This window comes from Sphaerodactylus townsendi, linkage group LG11, assembly GCF_021028975.2.
Source record: "Sphaerodactylus townsendi isolate TG3544 linkage group LG11, MPM_Stown_v2.3, whole genome shotgun sequence".
Taxonomy (NCBI): Eukaryota; Metazoa; Chordata; class Lepidosauria; order Squamata; family Sphaerodactylidae; genus Sphaerodactylus; species Sphaerodactylus townsendi.
Window position 1 is genome coordinate 52,102,124 of NC_059435.1, and position 20,632 is coordinate 52,122,755.

The following is a 20,632-nucleotide window of genomic DNA, read 5'->3' on the forward strand; positions in this document are numbered from 1 at the left end:
CATTTATATACTGCCCTCCCCCGAAGGGCTCATGTTAGACATAAAGTTCGAGTATTCTCTCTCTCTTTTTAACCTTCTAGACCTACTTCCATATTATTTAGCGACCAATCATATTTACTTTTAGTCTCTTTGTATTAGCTATTTCCATAGTTCTAAAATTTTGTGCTGGCGAGTACATCCCATTGTGGTCTGGCTTTAGAAGGAAAACGACAGCATATGGCTAAGAGAAACCTTAGCAACTCAAATTATGTTGATCATAGATCAGGTAACTGGATGATTGCCCTGGGACTCTAATTTTCCTGCAATTGAGGAGCCAACTAAGGATTAACCCTTCAGTTGAAATATTCCTTACAGCACATGAAAGCAAAAGAACAGCTTTATCTGCTAATGTAAACCACCATACACTGCACTTTTAAAAATTAACTTTAATGCACTTTTGGCTCATACCGGAAAATGTGGTTGTGAGCTGCTAATGGCACTGGAGAAGCTAGAAAGGCCACTAAGGCTTTGATGAGTGAAGAACTGGTAATATATTGCAAAGGAAAAGAAACAGGAACCCGAACAAGCAATACAGTAATTATTCTGCTATAAGTCTTCCCATTGTAAAGGACATACTCATTGGTCCCTAGTGTTCCCAAAATTACTGCTGTTCCAAAACCTCTTGAAGTTTAAACTAGTGCTACATACATCCCAAAACAACCCTACCAAAAGAGAATCAAGGGAGTAGGATGGCGATTACCTGTGGCAAACTTTAAAGGCCCACAGGGTATGAAGAACAGAGAAACAAAACAAAAATGTTGAAATAGATTGCTTCTGTGATTCTCTAGCACCATGGGTCAAAACAAATAAAGGACTAGTCCTAATTTTTATATTATGGAAAGTGCTTGTTAATTATGCTAATAAAGCACATTTGTACATTTTCAACCAATCACTTCTATCTGATCAGATAAATAAAAAGTTGCACATGTAGTAGTGGATTGTTAGAATGAAGAATGCTGGAAAGGAAGAAAACAAGATGAGATTGTTATATGAAAGAGAACAGTATATGGGCAACTGGTAGCTGAGGTCAGTGAATGATTTCTTGGAGATGTACCAAGGCTAAATCTGTATGGAAGATATGTTCTTCACTAAATTCTTATTTTTAAATGTTGGAGGGGAGGTGCAGTTAGGGGGACAATACTCCCTTCCAAATAGACCACATAAATTGTGCTTGTGTGTACAGAATGTACCAAGCATAGCCTTGTTCACAGTGGTGGGATCCAAAAATTTTAGTAACAGGTTCCCATGGTGGTGGGATTCAAACAGTGGTGTAGCGCCAATGGGGCTGGGCGGGGCACGACGGGGGCATGGCCGGGCATTAATAATTTCTCTGTTACTGTAAAAAACTCTTACTGTAGAAAAAAAGTTCCTAATTTCCAGCTGGTATCTTTCTGTCCATAATTTAAACTCATTATAGAAAGTCCTATCGTCTACTGCCAACAGAAACAACTACTTTTCCTCTAATTGACTGCCTGTCAAATACTTAATACTTTCAAATACTTAAATTTGTTTCTAGAAATCAAAAGAAGGATGCTTTCCTTAAACAAGGAACTTGACCGTATTACTAAAACATGTTTTTAAAACAGCCCAAGAGGGAGAATTATCCCGTTTTCTACCTTCGCTAACCAGCCACATAGGAAACAACAGGACTTTATGATTTTTGGACCTAATTGAATTTCTAACGGAAAAGCAGACCCAATTAGTAACCCCCTCTCGGCACACACAAATAATTAGTAACCCACTCTCGAGAACTGGTGAGAACCTGCTGGATCCCACCTCTGCTTGTTCATAACCAGTGATATAGAGTAACGGTCTTTTAACTCAGATTAAAAAGTAACGTATGTAGGCAGGTAAGCATATAGCATTATTATTTCATTGAGTACAAAAAACACTATTCAGAACCTCAATGAAACAAGGGGTTTCTAGCTTCCCATTCTAGCCACCTATAGCAAAGTCCTCTTCTGGCACAAAGTGCCTCCTCCAGTGAAATATTCCTACTGCTAAAGGAGGGTTCTATTACTAGTGGAAAGAAATTTCACCCACTTCTCAAAGATGTGCTTTCAGAACTAATTTATTGTCACATTCAATGCTAATAATTTTCAAAAAAATATTCTGAAGAGGTGTTAAAGAAAAGCACTTGTCAGCTTATTTTTGACACCTAAAAGTCTAATTATGAAAGAATTAATTGTATTGATTATCTTAACTTCCAGATCAATTCTGTATATACTTTCTTGTACACAATTCAACAGAGAATTTTAAAAATCAATTTTAATGTGAAATAATAATTTTTAAAAACACATTTAACTAGACAATGCTAATAATGCAGACAATATATTAGGCAGATAATTATTGTAGTTTTTTAAATTCATGTAGCTAAGTATCTTAACTAACTGAAGTTTCTGAGAAACTGTGAAGCAATGCGCTGGGTCTTCTGCCAGGCAATCCTCACATATATCTCAGGGTGGATCACACAAGGAGTTTTGTACTCATACGGGCAACAATAAAAAAAATGAAAAACAAGACTTACCAAAAATATTCTTTCAAGTTGATCTTGAATATCTTTCATTCCAGGAAAAGCAGCAACACCCTGAATCATTTCTACAAAGATACAACCGACTCCCCTGTGAAGCAAGAAGTTAAAATAAAATTGAAGCATTTCTTAACATTAAAGAAGCCATTACTTGAATCATTATTCTTTGGAGAACTATTGTAGGCTGAAAAAACACTTGAGAAAAATTACTGGGATACTCAATGTTGCTTCAAAACATATATTCAGAACTCATTCTAAGCAATTTTTTTTAATTTGACAAATCACAATATCAATTAAAAAGTCTCCTGCATCTTATCTAAAACCAAAGGCTGATTTGAAGTAACTGCCAAAAGAAACATTATCAGCACTATAGGACAGAGACACTTTCACTATACACAATCCCCGGGAACCATTAACAGAGATAAATGTACCCAGGAAATCTGTATCCCCTATCACATTTTTACCCCAACATTCCTCCAGGGAACTCAAGGTAGTGTTTATAGCTCTCCCTTTCCCCATTTTATCACCACAAAGACTGTGACTAGCCCAAGGCCAGTGAGTTTTATGGCTAATTGGAGATTTCACCCTTATTGCCCATTCCTAGTCCAAACATTATGCTTACTTTTTAGGATGCAAAGAATTGTTCACCTCGTTCTATGTACCCCCAAGTGATTCTGTATTTGGGTTTCTTATACAGCAGCCTATCATGCCACATGCCAAACCACTCTTGAAACTGAATGACGTTTCAAAAGTAGTGCCTGATATGATTAGAGTTCGATGCAGGAAAAAAAAGGGTTGGCTCTTACTGGGAATGCCCAAGAGATCCTCCATGATCAGTGAAATTTTGTGAACAGCACCACCAAAAGGGTGAAGTAACTATAGCTTATTTTCTGTTTGCATTTGTGAGAATGCATGCCATCATATCTGATGCTGACCTTACTTGAACTGACTTGCAATTCTGGCATAATGTCATGTTCACCACGCTGTTGCCCATGTGACCCGAGGCTTGCTAATCATTGAAGTACTGGCAAATGAAGGGCTCAGGACTGGGATCAAAATACATCTTTACAAAAGATCTACATTGCACTTGCATGTAAGATGAGTGTAACATCACAGAGGTGTGCCAGTTTTCAAATTACTCTGAAATGGAAGACAACTGCTATGATGTAAAACAACTTACAGAAATGTTTTTCATCCTTAGCTGAACAGAAGGTAACACAATTGCAGATATGTCAATGTGTTGAAACCAGCATTTCTGCTCCATTTTCAGATGATTGTTTTTTAATGTACTTTTGTCACTTAAGTGAATGTAACTGAATATCTGTAGATTGTACTCAGCACATAATCTTTATTAACAAACACAGTGATGATATATAGTCTACAATGGTTGTATTAAAATACTAAATGCAGGTAATATATGATGGTGAAAATATAAAACACTAGGTTGCTAAAACTGAACTAGCACAAAATCTTGATAGCTTAAAGGTAGTTTCATTGGAGCTACTGAAACAAGCAAGGAGATTGATCAAACTTGGCAAAGAGTCTTAATTAAAAACTCCTTCTATTATTTTGATTGGCTTCTAATCTACAGTTAAAAATTGAGTGTCCAGCTTGCTGGGGGTAAAGTGTAGACGACTAGAGAACACAACGGCAAAGCACCAGTGGTGGGATTCAGCAGGTTCGCACCACTTTGGCAGAAGCGGTTGTTAAAATTGTGCTTGTAAACAGTTAAATTATTTGAATCCCACCACCGGAACCAGTTGTTAAATTATTTGAATCCCACCACTGCAAAGCACCCTATAAACACAGTCTGTCTAGTAAACATCATGATGTCACCCCATGGGTCAGTAATAACCGGCTGCTTGCATAGGGGACTATCTTCACCTTTTTTTAAAAATAGAGATGTGATCATAGATTAACGCACAATTAAACTTTATCAAAAACATAGTTTCAAACAATACTGGTTACTATATCTAAAGACAATGAATAAAGAACCACACAATATGTGACACACTTCACGTCTGTTCCTAAAATGTGTTCTATATGCTTAGAAAGAAGATTGAAATTATACTCAGTATGCCCTTGCCGGTTGCTGAAGGGGCTGAATTGATTAAACTGCCACTCCTAATATACCTTGGTTAGTGCTTCATTAAGCTCAATACATCTTAGGGTGTTTCCGCACTACAAAAGGGAGTGAAGGTCGACTCGGTTCCCTTCAATGGGGGACGATTCCTGGCTGTCCGCACAGCAACTTCCTTGGCCCCCTGGAACCGAGCTAAGTGGGCGGGTACCTGTTTCGCTCCTCGATCGTGATTGGCGCTTGTGTTACGGAGGGAAACGGGAACGTTCTTTGTTTTTTTTTTTACAGTTTCCGTACGTCACAGCTACGTAGCATTGACACGCTGAACTACTTCCGGCGCAGTCGGAGCTACGAAGCTTTGGCGCCAAAATTTTTTCCAGTCAGTGATTTCTCCTCGTCACTTTGAACGATCTCGATATCGTAGCTTCGAAACGTGAGGGAAACTGTATTAAAAAAGCCGCGCTCTCTGCCTGTCACGACTCTCCCGTTCTGCGCAAGCGAACGAAGCGGCTCCTGATTGGTTGAATGGATGCGGTGTCGTTTCGATGCGTCCGCATTTCGAAGCTTCGAAGCGATATCAACCTTGTTCCACCAGCGAGTCGCAGTTCATAACTGCGACAGGGATGTCGCGGTTCCGAGCGGGGGGAACAGAGACAAGACAACGTCGAGCTCGGTTGTAGTGCGGATACACTGAGTTGGACCTGAGTAGAAACTGGTACAACACAGTAAGTGCGGAAGCACCCTTAGTCAAACAGAGGCAATATTTAAATCCGGGACAGGGAGAAAGTCTAGATTCTGAACTGCCATTTACTGAAGATAAATATTTCCCTTGAAAGACTGTTTTTTCTCATGAGAAAAAGTAGGCTTCATTTCTGTTTGTGAGTCAAAAAAATAGCAACAATAACAGAATGAGCAAAAATTCATAATTTTGAATATTCAATATAAATATGAAACAATAAACTTTGTATATATTAGAAATTAAAAGATTTATACAAATCTTGCAAACTCCTTTAAAATACAATTCCATATATACATGTTCCAATGTTTTAAAATTTCAGTTCAACACTGCTAATTAATTTTTAAAAATACTTTAATTACCTCAGACTTTACATTACCAACAAACTACAAAATAGAAAATGCAAGGAATTCTGCCTGCATCTTAAATGTGTGATTAACAGTTCCACATTAAGAAGTCATAACTATTCTAAGCCCACTGATTTCAATAGACTTAAAAAGAGTTAACTTGGCATTATAAATGTTGCAATACAGATAACTGTAGCTAGCTATGTAAAAACCAGTTGCTGACCTACTGCTATGAAGACAAGATCTACACATGCACTGACATAACTTTACCAATAGTTAGTAGTTCTTTGTTTACAGAAGTAGGTGGTTGTGTGGTCTACACTATAAGGTCGTGTTTTAAGATATTTAAAGATTCCTTCATTCAAGAGGATTTTTATATTTACACACATTACTTCTGGGGGGTCACACATTACTTCTAGAAGGTCACTTCACATATTAATACAAAATTTAAACATACATGCATATTACCCACACTTAACCACAATCATACACCTCGTCTTAATGCTGTTATTATTATTATTATTAATTAATGAAGATCCTCAGACACAAGGAGAAGGACTGATTGGAAGTTCAGGAGGATTTTTAGTACTATAAACAAAGCAAGAAACTTTTTTCCTTTATGTGAGCAGAAGCTGTGGAAGTAGCTTGAGTAAGCCCTAGAATCTCTTCCCTTCATACCGGGTTAACAAAACAACTCATGATCAGGTCCTTAGAGCTCCCAGAGCATACAACTGAACACGAGACCAACAAAATATCCTCTTCATAGAATAACTACATAAAGTAAAAAAGCTTTGAAGTTACAAAAAGTAAAAAAATTCAGTCAATTTTATTAGCAGTTTAGAGGAGATGTGAAGAACATCAATTTGAACAATTCAATGAATAGCTATTTCACAGCAAAAATATTTAACATATCTAGTTGGAGTCTGAGAATATAGGAGATTTTGGCATATTAGTGAAAACATTCAGTTATGTAGATTAAGCACACAGGTATCTCCAACATTTTGGAACTGAAATAAGGCAGGAAAGTCTTCAAACACTGTTCTTGAAAGTAACGTTTGTGCTAAAAAAAGGGGGAATATACATTTAACCAGTGACATTATAAGGTTCATGTAAAAACAGTAGCATGGTTTCAAGGGATCGGGTTGCAGCTACTGAAAGCCAACTATGGACACATTTTCTGCCAGCTTCCACATAAACCCTACAGAGAACAGACGAGCAGCACCACAGTTATGAGGCAGTTGGATGCTACAGTGCAAATACACCTCAGAAATGCTCTGTAAACCTGTTCCTTGTAGCAAAGTAACTGTAACCTAGATTACAGGAGTAAAGACTAAGGCCCTTTCCGCACATGCAAAATAATGCGTTTTCAAACTACTTTCACAACTGTTTGCAAGTGGATTTTGCTATTCCGCACAGCTTTAAAGAGCACTGAAAGCAGTTTGAAAGTGCATTATTCTGCTTGTGTGGAATGAGCCTAAAACAATGAGAAAAAAGCTAAGCAGGAGTAACCGCAATCGTTCTGTTCTGATATGAATAATCTGAGGTTCAAATAAACAGAATGTAATCCACACTAACTCCTTTCAAAGAAAATTATAATGTGAGTTTTCCTTTTCCTTTCTGCTTTTCAGACTAGTTTCTCTGCTTGAAGTTGGGAACTGAGAATTTCAAGCAGGTTATATTTTGCACCTCTCTTTATCAATCCAAGCATAGGCAATCTTTAAAGCCATTTAGGGATGGGAGAATCAATACGTTGGATTAGTTTCTGTCTTCAAAAGCTTTCTGATTTTTCCCCCACTACATATATCCTCAAAACTCCACCAAGACCTTTTACATAAAGGACTATTAACAGGACTCATGATTGAAGCTGAAATGACAGCTATATAATCCAGAAACGTGTATCTTGCTTCTTAATCAGAACAAGCATGACTAACCCCATTAAATGTACCAATGGGAGCATATGTGACCATACTGTCTTAATACTGCACTTCTATTGTCCCTCTTCTTTTCCTGAAAGTCTTGCCACAATTGCTGGAAACAGAGCTAAATATCAACCGAAGGCAAGAGTTTAGACAGGAATTTAGATTGTTAACATGCTGAACAACAGAATGCTGTGCAGAAAAGGTTTATTTAACGCATGACAGCTTCTAATAAACAAAAATATGTTTGCAGTTGAATATCACAAAGACAGACTTAAATCAGTTTTGTGTAGCCTAACTCACCTCTTGTTTGAACAAAACAATTTGAATAATTTGGTGATAGAACTGTAAAGGGAACATACATCCAAAATGTTACTTCCTCCTTTGAATAGCTTTCATACCAGTTTCCCAAATGACTTTTTAAAATGTTTTGAAATGTTTTGAGTTCACAGATGCTGGATTCCTGACAGGAAAAATTTGAGTTGCAGAGTTGCATAAGGACCTTTTGGGATCACAACTAATTAATTAAACAACTGAATTTGTAGTTTCCCCCTTTTTCCTTCCGTTTCCTGCTTTCTCATGATCATTTCCCACCTGTCCAATTAGGGTTACCTTAAGGATGCAAAGTTAATTTAATTTAAAATCTAACTATATTGTGTATTATTTATTTTATTTATAGATTTGTAGTCCACCCTCCCTTCAAGATGAATTCAAGGCAATTTACATGGTTTTTCAGAGCTAGCGTGGTGTAGTGGCTCAGAGCAAGTGGACTCTAATCTGGAGAACTGGGTTTGATTCCCCACTCCTACATTCCTGCTTGGCAACCTTGGACCAGTCATAATTCTCTTCGAACTCTCTCAGCCCCACCTACCTCACAAGGTGTCTGTTGTGGAGAGAGGAAAGGTGTTTGTAAGCCGCCTTGAGTATCCTTACAAGAGAAGGATAGGGTCTAAATCCAAACTCTTCTTATTTTCCCTTCTACATTTTATTCTCACAGCAATCATGTGCCCTGTGAGGTAGGTTAGGCTGAAAGAGTGTGATTGGCCAAAAAAGTTCCAGGGAAGAGAGGGGATACAAATGTAGATTTCATACATATGTGGTGGAATTGTTCTAAAATCAAAGGATTCTGGCGGAAAGTTCATAGTATAACGAAAGAGATTATGAAGTTAAATTTTGATTTAAACCAGAATTATATCTACTGGGAATAGGTATTAAAAGAATATTAAATATTAATAGAGACTTGTTTTTGTACATTTCTACTGCTGCCAGAATGAAAATAGCCAAGACATGGCGGAAGGAACAACCACCCGCGATTGAAGATTGGTCGTTACAAGTGGCAGAGTACATGCAGCTGGACAAGCTTTCAACCATCGTAAAAGACTTGCAGTGGAAAAGGTTTATGGACACATGGACACAATATATCCAATACATAGAACGAGACAGTAAAAACAGAATTATTCAAAATTTTGTAAAACAATAAAATTGAAATGATCTTTGAGAATGTTATGAAACTAGAATAGCTAGTAAAGGAATAAAGACATACCTTCATTTTGCATAATTATATATCAGATAAGGGAAGAATCAGGGGGAAGCCCAAACCAAGCACAAAAGGGGTAGGTGGAATATTTAGGGAAAACCAAGCACAAAAGGGGTAGGTGGAATATTTAGAGAAAATTAATAATAGTACAAGTATAAACAAAGGGTAAGTTAGAATAAGAACATAAGAGCGAAATAAAGGGAATTATACTAGGGGTAAAGGACTAGGGAAATAAGGAAGGGGATTAGTGATAAGAGATAAGAGATTAAATGTTATAGAAAATAGGCTATAGAATTGGTAAGGGTGGAGAGAAGGTATAGATGATAAGGGGGATAGGGTATATTTTAAGAGGGGGTAATTTTGAATGTCCACGGTGATTCATTGTCGAATTAGTAGGGTGTAATGTATAATGTGCAATGTGATATGTGATTTGTTTGTGTTTGAATGTTTATTATTAGAATGTCTAATATGTAATGTTTAATGCAATAATGTAATAATAAAACTTTTTGTTAAAAAAAACAAATGTAGATTTCAATTACATGTAATTAATTTTTTATGTCAGCATGCTGATATATTCTTTTTTTACTATTGTAACCTTAATGCTATACCCACTTCTGACTGAAATACCTCTGAAAACTATTTCTTGTCGAAATCATGATCCTTAGAATGCTTTATGAGTATAAAATTTTATTACTGTGTGAAGTACCAAAATGGTTAGCAACAGTACATAAAATAAGCCCTGATTTTATAAATTGCTTCTCAAGTATCTAACCATCCTGAAAATGAAATAAAATGGCGTTAAAGAAAAGTCTTAAAACAGAGGCATTCATAGTGCATTTATATACACATACACTGTTACTTAGTTCATTCAAACCTCTGAAGATCCAAAAATTTTGTCTATGTTTAAATCCTTTCCAAATAAAACTATAGTTAGGAGTTATTGTACTGCATAATCTACTTTGAGGCTCAGTGAAAAAAGCAGATGACATACAACATAAATAAAATAAAAATAAATAGCTGGATAACTGAGTCCAGGGTCTATCAATTGGCAAAAGCTGCTTTTCAGGTCACTTTAAAATCCACATATAATATAATCCCACGGGATTGTGGCAATGACTTGTTCAATCCAGTGCTAATGCCAGATGAAAACAATAATTTAAACTGGATTATGCAGTGGAAATATGTTTGCAGGATAATGAGGACAATCATGATGGATTGTAAAACATTTCAGTTCATTTATTGTTCATACCAGGAGCATAGTGAGATATTAAAAACACATATAGGACAGGATGGATAGGATAAATCTCAAGGTACAGATGCGATCTGAAACATGAGCTTCAAATGAAAGTCTGGTTCGTCCGTCCGTCTGTCCGTCCCCCCCCCCCCGTCGTGGTTAGAAGGGGGTAGGTATCTGGAATAAACCTCAGAATTGGCTAGGGGAGGCTGAGATGGACAGGAGGCATGCTCAGAAAGAGTTCTCAAAGTGAAAGGCTTTTCAAATAAGTAGAACTGAAACAAAAAAACAACAATCTCAGTAGCCACCTTTTGTTATAGATTTGATATCTATGGAGATCTTTCAGTTTGGCTACCCTGAGCCAGAATAACAGAATATTCTGCATGGATTGGATTAGAATTTTTTAGAACAATAATTACGGAGTGTTGTGTGGTTTCCGGGCTGTATGGCCATGTTCTAGTAGCAGACGTTTCGCCTGCATCTGTGGCTGGCATCTTCAGAGGATCCTCTGAGATGCCACTAGAACACAGCCATACAGCCTGGAAACCACACAAAACCCCAGTGATTCCGGACGTGAAAGCCTTCGACAATAATTATGGATTTTATAATTATCTTGGAATAATTATGTGGATTTTAAAGAGATCTCTAATTGATTCATCTCTAAATGTCTGCGTTCATGCCATATATTTATCTTTCTAAGGATGAACTAGCTGGCCATTATATATTATGACTGAAATTCAATAGTGAAAACGCAGTCCACTTCTGCATTTCCCCTGTCTCATCTAACATCCCTTATCTTTCATATGCACACTTCGAGTGATTCAGCGAATTTTTATGGTAAACAACTCTTAAGACAAGGGTAGGAAATTTTATTTTAAGATGGCAGGACAGGTAGCCCACAGGTAGTCATGGTTTGAAAGGTATATTTTGTAGCAACAAAATGTAGGCAGAACAGAAATGGCAATAAGTGTCTTGTCTCCAGCTTGTCAACAGTTATGAAAAACTAAACCAGTCACGAGATTATGAAAACTGTCACCAGACTGATTTGCTCTAAACTCAGGATGACGATTAGATTGCTCTTTCAATAATAACCTTAGATACATATTTATCATGCCTATGCACCAAAAAATCCCAAGAAGATTATAGAAATGGTTTGCCTCCTTTCTTCTTGCAGACCTTGGATCTGAAACCTAAGACAGCGTTGCCAGATTCTGCGCAGCTGCTAGAGTCTACTGACGTACAGTGTTGAGTCAGTGACACATTTGCTTTTTTAATGTATCCTTTTTTTAATATACTGTGTTTCCCCGAATATAAGACAGTGTCTTATATTAATTTTTGCTCCCAAAGATGTGCTATGTCTTATTTTCAGGGGATGTCTTATTTTTCCTGTGTTCTGTTTGTCGGGCATGCTTCCAAACAAAAACTTTGCTATGTCTTACTTTCGGGGGATGCCTTATATTTCGCACTTCAGCAAAACCTCTACTATGTCTTATTTTTCGGGGATGTCTTATATTAGGGGAAACAGGGTATATACTTTTCTTCTTGCAGACTTTGGATCTGAAACCTAAGACAACATTGCCAGATTCAGCACAGCTGCTAAAGTCTACTGAGGCACAATACAGATTCAGTGACACGCATTTTTTAAAATATATCCTTTTTTTAATGTATATACCTTTCTTCTTGCAGACCTTGGATCTGAAACCTAAGATGAGATTGCCAGATTCTTCCCAGATGCTAGAATCTACTGAGGCACAGTGTTGATTCAATGACACACATTTGCTTTTTTAATTTTTATTTTAATGGAAGAAATAAATGGTAGGTGTTGATGAAAGGATAGACTGGTAATATATTCCTGAAAGTAGTATCATATATAGACTACTTAGCGAATGTGTGCTTTATTCTTCAAGCCTTTTCTGTGATTTTCAAATAATGTTGCTTTAAAGTTCTGCTCTGGAAATATTATAAAGTAAGTTTCTCTATCTTACATTTGCACTGACAGTTCAGGCTCTGAAAATTATATTAAAAGGCTCCCTGAGTTTTCCAAGTATCATTTCCATCATTCATTTAAAGAACTGGTGGATTGTTGCAGAGATTTAATTGAGGAATCTGAAGCCAGTATTAAAGTATAACAGAACATTCCCCTTCTGAGGCACCTGGTCTGAGCTTTAGATCCCCATCCAAATCCGGAGGTGGCAGTCAATGGCACTGATTGCAGCGCTGCCTCATCACCTCGAAAAGGGTGTTCTAGAGTGTGGTGGGGCAGGGAAAAGCCCTGGACCTCCCTACCGCTGAAAATCCCCATAAAGCTAAATGCACGTATGCCACAGAAAGTGTGGCATATGTCTGAGGGCTGGAGCACTGTGTTGGCTCCGCCCCTGGGAACTCCTTGGCCCACCCACTCCCCATGCTGGTGTCCAACCAGGATGCTAGCGCAGTCCCACCATAGCCCGAACCTCCATGTTTTATGGCAGCGGAGTTGCAGGATGCATGGCAGTGAATGCATCATAAGTGCCCTCAGGAGGACAAATGCACCAGCACAAGACCGCACCGCTCCTACAAGACCTTTTAGCCCCGCTCCTTTAAATGGGGAAATAATTATTTTGCTAGAATATCTGGATTCCATTACAGACACACAGGCTTGAAGGAGTTATCAGTTGTATCATGTATCCTCATTCTATAGTAACTTGACAGCTGAACAGACACCAACTTCCTTATCCGAGACTGAAATTCAGGAGATTGTTTTCTTACTGAGCCCATTTCAGGAAAACAGAAAGCAGCCTAAATAATGCCAGAACACTACAAGTACTGATCACTTAGATGAGCTCCTTCAGCATGCAAGCATGACAAATTTAGAAACTTCAAGTGCTTTAATTTTACTAATTTTTAAAAGGATCAGTGTTCATACAATACTACGTATCTTAATTCCAGAATACATTTTACCAATCACAGTATCTCTACAATCAGACTGAACGAAGTGTTCTTTAGTGAGAAATGATAAACAGACATCCAGCGTATAGGAACAAAGGATGCTTATTCAGACAAAATGCCTCAAGTTCACCTAAGATTATCCGACTGTTAGTTAATTCAGTTGTTTACAGCTGATAAAAAGTTCTGTGTCAGAATCTTTCCAGAAGTTCTAATTAATAATTGCTTTTGAGAATCAACAGGGTTTGTTTGTTTTTTTGTAAATATACGCCTCTACAGTGAGAACAAAAATTCCTTGTTTTTCCTCTTGAGCTGGAAAACTCATTCAGAGTGAACGGAAATAGCTTTTCAATTGCTATTCCTTGCCAAGAGCATAGGATAAAGATTCTCCGAAATAACCTCATATATTTTATACCGTACCACTGTTACATCTGCATTTTATGATTTGCGCCCCTTCAGGAGTTCACAAAAAATGCATGGAAATCATTTACATGCATGTGCTGGAACTTGATGGATACATATGCGTTAAATCTTCTCAGGTCATCCCACTCCCTTATAAGAGGAGCACAGATCTAGCAGCTACTAATTTCACAGTGAATTATTGTGACGCAAATTTTCCCACTAATAAAATGTCACTAAAAAAGATTAACAGACTTGGAATTTGCAGACTCAGGAATATCCAGAATTCACCGAATAATGCCATCTATGAAATATTACTTAATTTTTCTTAATCCAGAGAGCACTGGCGTCCATTGCGCTCCGTTTTCTGTCTGTTCATCTGCCAGAAGGGGCGGGCAATAAGCGATGCAAGAAATCCGGAGTAAACAGAGAGCCCTTCCGGACACACGAGTCGACTCAGGTTTGACTCGTGTCGGCGGAGTCTTACCTTGACTCGAGTCCTCCCGTTCCTCCGCACAGCAGCCGACTCGTGTCTCCGGAGCCGAGCTCAGAGGGCGGGACCACCTCCCTGTGCTGCGTTCCGATTGGTTGCTGTGTCCCCCGTTCTGCGCATGCCCAAAGCTTTTCGCGCCGCCACGAGTCTCCCCTTCTGCGCATGGGCGAAATACTTAGTTGTGATTGGCTACATGGCAGAGTCGAGTGACGGAGATTCCGCACTCCGTCGGCTTCGGCTCGAGTGCAACCCGAGTCCGCCAGTCGACTCAACTCCCCAGTAGAGTCGAGAAATTCAATGGCGAGAGGGAGGTGAGTCGAGTCAGACACGAGTCCGACGCTACGTCTGTGCGGAGGACTCGGGTCGGACTCTAGTCGATCTCAGGTCGAGCACGACAATGCGGAAGCACCCAGAGTGCTATTTCAAATGTTGAGTTTGTAGCTTAAGTTTGACGGAGGACTGAATGCACTCTGTGAATTGTAGCATTCGTTATATACTGGAGGCAGGAAGAGAGTTATTTTTGGTCCTCTTTAAGGAGGGAAGAAGGGGAGAGAGCATGTGCACACAAGTCTGATATGCAGCCTTAACTCTAAAGCCAGATGAGACACATCTGGTTGCTGGAGGGCAGTTCCTATATGCCAGGCAACTGACTATTTCCAAGCTTAGTTTCAGTGCTCATGTTTAAGCCTGTGTCCGCAATGAAACAATAGGGAACAACTCAGTCTTAATAATAAATTCAGACAGCCTTCACTCAATGTGGTATTTTGAGTAACAAACAGCAAAAGCCATGATTGGTTCCCACCCTGGGACGTGGACAATATATACCCCAAACATTTCCTTCTCTCTGGACATAGTGTGTAACAGACTTCCCTCTGTGATACACCTCTGAAGATGCCAGTCACAGATGCAGGCGAAACGTTAGGAACAAGATCCACCAGATCACGGTCACACAGCCCAGAAAACCTACCAGTACCAGCAAAAGCCATGGTTTATGAAGCAAAACTACTTATTCACAATCTCTGGGAACATTACTGATACAGTTACTGGGGAGGGGGGGAGAGTTGCTAAAGGTACGTCCAAAGTGCCAATGACAATATTTCTTACTTCAAACCTTCCTTATCAGAGTTTGTATAGTGTTAACACTCTACATGTTCCCAAGGTAATAAAGTTCAGTTATTATTTTTGGTATTGAAAGAACTGAAAAGTTATAAAGTATTATAAAGTTATACCTGTGACTGTGCTAAATGGCATTTACTAAATATTAAATGCTGAGGAAAGTCTGACTGCTATAATTTCTTGATGCTATCTTAAGTTGCATGATACAATCAACATAATATCACTCTGCTTTATGCTGACAGTAGTAAATTACAGCACTCAATATTGATTCCCGTTGCTAGCTAACACCACTAATGCATGTATCTCTTCATTAATATTCTTAAATTGCCAGTGGCTATTTACAGAGAAAGCTGGCGAATGTTAATACTATACATGAATCATTAGCTTTTGGTTATTCTCCCAATGCCCTCAAATAACAAATGAAGTGTATAAATAGCTTGCGGCCACTGCCACCAGCTTCCCAGACACTGTCCAATGGTTAATAGTTATATTCCATTTTTAATATTTGCCCCTCTAATCAGTTGCCACCTCAGAGGCTATTTTTCAAGTCATATAATTGAAAGCCATTTATTGTAATCACCAGATGAGAAGCTGATGATTGGTGATTTTGTTCTTCTCATTATAAGACCCTCACAGAAAAGTAGTAGAGAACTGTAAAAATTCATGGATAGGTTTTGCTATACAATATTTTGTATCCACCTTCCATTTATAAAATTGCACTACTTCCACACCCAGTACTATTACATGCTGTTCATACATGGCATTTGCAAAGCACAAACCCCAAACAATTCTGACCAACACAGCATTAGTTCTGCCTACTCCTATTTCTGCTGAACACAGTTCCAGACATCCCTAGGCATTGTGTACTAACCATTCTACTCCTCTTTCCCCTCCCATAACACATTCATTTGTATTTTCCTCACCTTATATCGGTGGAGTTTAACTTTCACACAACTTATTCCCTTTGACCACACAAATGGTAAATCCCCTACTCATGCAAAGAAAAATAAATTCTTATCCTGAAAATTTCTGCTTATTAATTGAAAAGCTTCCTGTGCATTCCTTTCTCATCACCTTCTCTGGCCTTACATTATTTGTACAGATTCCAAAATACTTTTCCATTATTTCATGCCTCTTTTTTGCCCTATTGGCTTTTAAGCTCTTTGAATATTCACAAACATGAATATGGCCACTCCCCCGCCATTCCCAATATACCACCATGGCTGGTTGCCACTTGGATTGTGTCCAGTCCCCTTCCAGGGGGGTAGAAGGTTTTTTTCTAAGTTGCCATCTGTTGTTTGGTCCTTTTGGGTTTAATGTTGTGTAAATTATTTTTAGTTTTAATTACGATATTGTATTTATATGGTTTTAACGGTATTTTATTCTCTGTATACCGCACAGAGCCCTTCAGACGTAGGTGGTATATCAAATTTAATAATAAATAAATAAATGATTCAAAGATATTCTTTAGGTATTCCAAATGACTTCCCCCTAGCCAACAGGACTTTTTGCTATCCCCGTCTTGGCCATAGAGCAAACTATTTTTAAAACTCTGCTGCATGGTAAGCTATCCCAAAAGTCCCCCTTGCCCGGCAAAAATAAAACAAAACACCCCAGGATGACTTCTTGCATTCTCCAAAACTGTGGGCAATAAAAACACACTTTGTGTGCATATGGACTGATAGGATACTAATCACAGAATTACGATGTTAGTATGTCTCCTATAGATATATAACGTATACTTCTTCCACACAATATATTTAGGATCAAGGTGTTAAGATGTAACAAACATACATACTTTGCTATGCATGTCAATTGAGAAACTCCCCAAAGACTTTCCATTCTAATCCCTTTGATCAAGTTGCTCTTGACTGCAGCCCAAGCAGGGTGATTGCTGAGTATTTTCCACAAGATGAATTATTCGTCATTTTGCTGGATTCATATATCTGATAGATGCAATCAGTACTGGCTCATTTTTCACCTGGAACAAAGCATTTCTCTTGAAAGCACCCTGTATATCTTTTTGACTTGTGTTAAAGGTCCTACATCTGGGAACATCAATATTTCATGTTCATTATTAAAGACATTCGTTTTGTGTCCTCCAGCTAGGGCCAGTTTTCACCTTGGCAATGGCAATATATAGAGGTGGAGGGACAGGTTCTGCATGGGCTGCTGGTAGCCTTCCCTATTATAGTATTTGTTTTAGAAGATATTTCTCACAAACTATTTAGAACGTGTCTACTAGGGGCTTCAAAATTAGGTCAGTTCTGACTGGAATGATGACCCTTCCATTTTACATAATGAAAATTTAATGTGGTAGGTCATTTATCAGTATGCCACATTGGTGAATAGCATCTTTCTTCATGACCCCCAAAAGAACATCATGAGTATGAAGTTAGATTTTTATTGACCCATGATCCACCAACTGCAAATTGCACCTCTGGGCCAAATGTAGGCAGAACAGATCTGAGTGTTTAGACAGGAATCATGTAGAAAGAATGGGATGTCCTGTTTTTATATGCTTGTTGGGAGGCAGCTGTAGAGATAGAGAAAGAGAAAAAATCTCACAACCGTCATCCACAAGCTCCTTACACTGTTCAAACTGTATTCCCACCTCCTGCTTTCTACTGAGTGGGGTAGATCTGCTTAAATACAATTTAGCTGTAACAGTGTCAAGTTTCAAACTTATGCTGCTGCTTTTCTTTTCCAGTGAAATCCAAAAACATGCACACAATTTACAAAATATTTTTTATTAGGACCAGTCAAAATGACACAAAAGAGTATGCAAGCTTTTGAGATCCTTGGAACAATTTGTCAGGCTGGAAGTTACAAATATAAAAAGGGGATGAAAAAAAGACAAATTGGGTAGGCAGGTTCCAGAAAATATTGGCATAGTAAACATACTCCTGCCTTACATGGATAATATTACTTTAAAAAGTTTTAATAATACATTTAAGAAGATGAATGTAAACAGTTTTTCTACCTAAGTTTTCTTAAATGTTGCTTTTACCAGGAAACAGGTGGTAGAATGATTTAAGGTCAAAGGAGTATCTACATTTCCATTATTGAAGTAGTCATTACATTAGCAAGTATGTGTTGTCAGAAGATGAAAAAATTATAGAATCATAGAGCTGGAAGGGGACATATAGGGCATCTAATCCAATCCCCTGCTTAATGCAGGATCAGCCTAAAGTATCCCTGAGAAGTGTTTATCCAGCTACCGTATTGCTTGAAGGCTACCAATGAGGGAATGCTCACCATCTCCCTTGGCAATTGATTCCGCTGCTGAACTATTGTTACTATTAAAAAATTTCTAATATCCAGCTGGTACCTTTCTGCCCAAAATTTATACCCATTATTATGAGTCCTATCCTGTGCTGCCAACAGGAACTGCTCTTAGTGACAGCCTTTTAAATATTTAAAGAGAACAATTATGTCCCCCCTCAATCTCTTCTTTTCCAGACTGAACATTTCCAAGTCCCTCAGTCTTTCCTCATAGGTCTTGGTCCTCAGGGCCCTGATATCCTCCTCTGTCTCCTCTGTACCTGTTCCATTCTATCCACATCCTTTTTGAAGTAAGGCCTTCAGAACTGCACACAGTAATCCAGGTGTGGCCTGATCAATGCAGTATATAGAATGACTATGACATCTTGCTATTTGGATGTTATGTCTCCATTGATACACTCCAAGACCTCTGATGTATGAGTAGAGAAATGGCAAATTATTAACAGAAACTGTCTTACTTCTCAGGTTTCAAGAAAGATAAGTATGGAAGCAACAGAAACCCATCTATATTTTTTTGCAGCTGCCATGAATGTACAGTAGAAAATACATAGTTCAAGTATTGAATGATACACATTGTACAGGCCAAGGCCTTGGGCAAATTATGCTAGATGAACACTGACAACACAATTGAGGGGAGTGAAAACAGAAAAAATACATTTTATGATGAGTAGAAACCCACAAGCACATTACGCTTCAAGACCAAGGAAAAGCCATTAATGTTCAGTTAATTTTGTCCTAGCTTTCTTTATGATAATAAAATTGCGAAAATGTCCTGGAAAAGATCCTATGGATATCAGTGTGCCTGCAATGTTACAAGTGGCACTGCATGAGTTCCATATAAAAACAAAATACTTTCATGATATAAATGTATTGTTTTCCCACAAGTATGTTCCAGTGTTAGTCTTCCTTGGATTACACGGTTTTCATCTACTTTCATCTAAGTGCTCGCTATAATTCAAAGTTCTCCAGAAAATTGGATTAAGAGAACAAAAGAGAGGCGAAGTGATCATGTTTCTTCCATGAAAAGTATCACTATTCAAGTGTACACACGTTTTAACAATGAACTGCTGGGGGGAAACGTGACAATTTCTGAAGGAAAACAGTATCTGGAAACCTTGGTCTGAATAGTATTTATTTTCATGTATTTGTCAAGCTATTTGTTTAAATTCAATACCAAAACAAGAAGAAACTTGGATCTTGCAAAACATTTCTATCAAAGGTCTCCTTACCACATGTCAAGGCAAGTAGAATACTCTGTTGAGCCCAAAAGGACATCTGGAGGTCTGTACCACAGGGTTACGACTTCATTAGAATACGTGTGACTTGGGACAGATTTGGCCCGTGCAAGTCCTATAAAGCAGACAGGGAAGCAAAAACTAAATAAGCATATAAAAATAAATACTACTTTAGCTCTTCAGTGAGTATATGTCATATAAGACTATTTGAAAGAGCAGATTCTTGTTTCTACTGGTGGTATGTTAATTAGAGAACATATCCATTTCAGTCACTCAACACATTCACAAATGAATCCCCAAATGGTAATAAAATATCAAAGAATGGAAACCTGTTACTGGGTAGACACATACACACTTTCAGGAAATGTATGCTTCATGTTGAAAAATGTTTTGAGTTATCACTTAAAAACCACTGTACCTGAAAGTAAAAACAGATGAATCTGCAGGTGACAGTTGTTAGAGCTTCAGAACTAGGAACATAATCTCTATCACTGTGTAACAAGTAGTTAGAACAGAGAACTGAAGAGCCACAGGAAAATGTTCAATCTTTATCCACATTAGAAGAAACACACTAAAGAATCTGATGCTTCAGGCACATGCTATTTCATAGAACCATAAAATGTCATTTTCCCCTAGCCTTTCAGCTTTTAATGTATTTATCTGTGATATGAACAGAAGGGGGAAAAATGACAATGAGAACCATTGAAATATGGGTCTGAAATCACACTTTAAAAGGAAAGAGAGGTACTGTATTGCACTA

The 20,632-nt window shown here is 38.0% G+C and overlaps 1 protein-coding gene and 1 long non-coding RNA gene across 4 annotated transcripts in view; one reads left to right on the top strand and one right to left on the bottom strand.

The window, feature by feature from the left end:
- The window catches only part of CDK14 (cyclin dependent kinase 14), a 297,405-nt gene that overhangs the window by 122,748 nt on the left and 154,025 nt on the right, over nucleotides 1-20,632 (bottom strand). For all 3 annotated transcript variants that reach the window (XM_048510771.1, XM_048510773.1, XM_048510772.1), the window contains 2 exons: nucleotides 19,867-19,987; nucleotides 2,567-2,660 (listed from right to left, as the gene is read on the bottom strand). In XM_048510771.1, the coding sequence (XP_048366728.1) occupies nucleotides 2,567-2,660; nucleotides 19,867-19,987 (215 nt within the window). The remainder of the gene's footprint in view (nucleotides 1-2,566; nucleotides 2,661-19,866; nucleotides 19,988-20,632) is intronic.
- LOC125440780 lies at nucleotides 9,250-14,694 on the top strand. The gene is made up of 3 exons (XR_007245746.1): nucleotides 9,250-9,577; nucleotides 12,226-12,234; nucleotides 14,684-14,694. It is a non-coding gene; the product is annotated as an uncharacterized LOC125440780 (long non-coding RNA).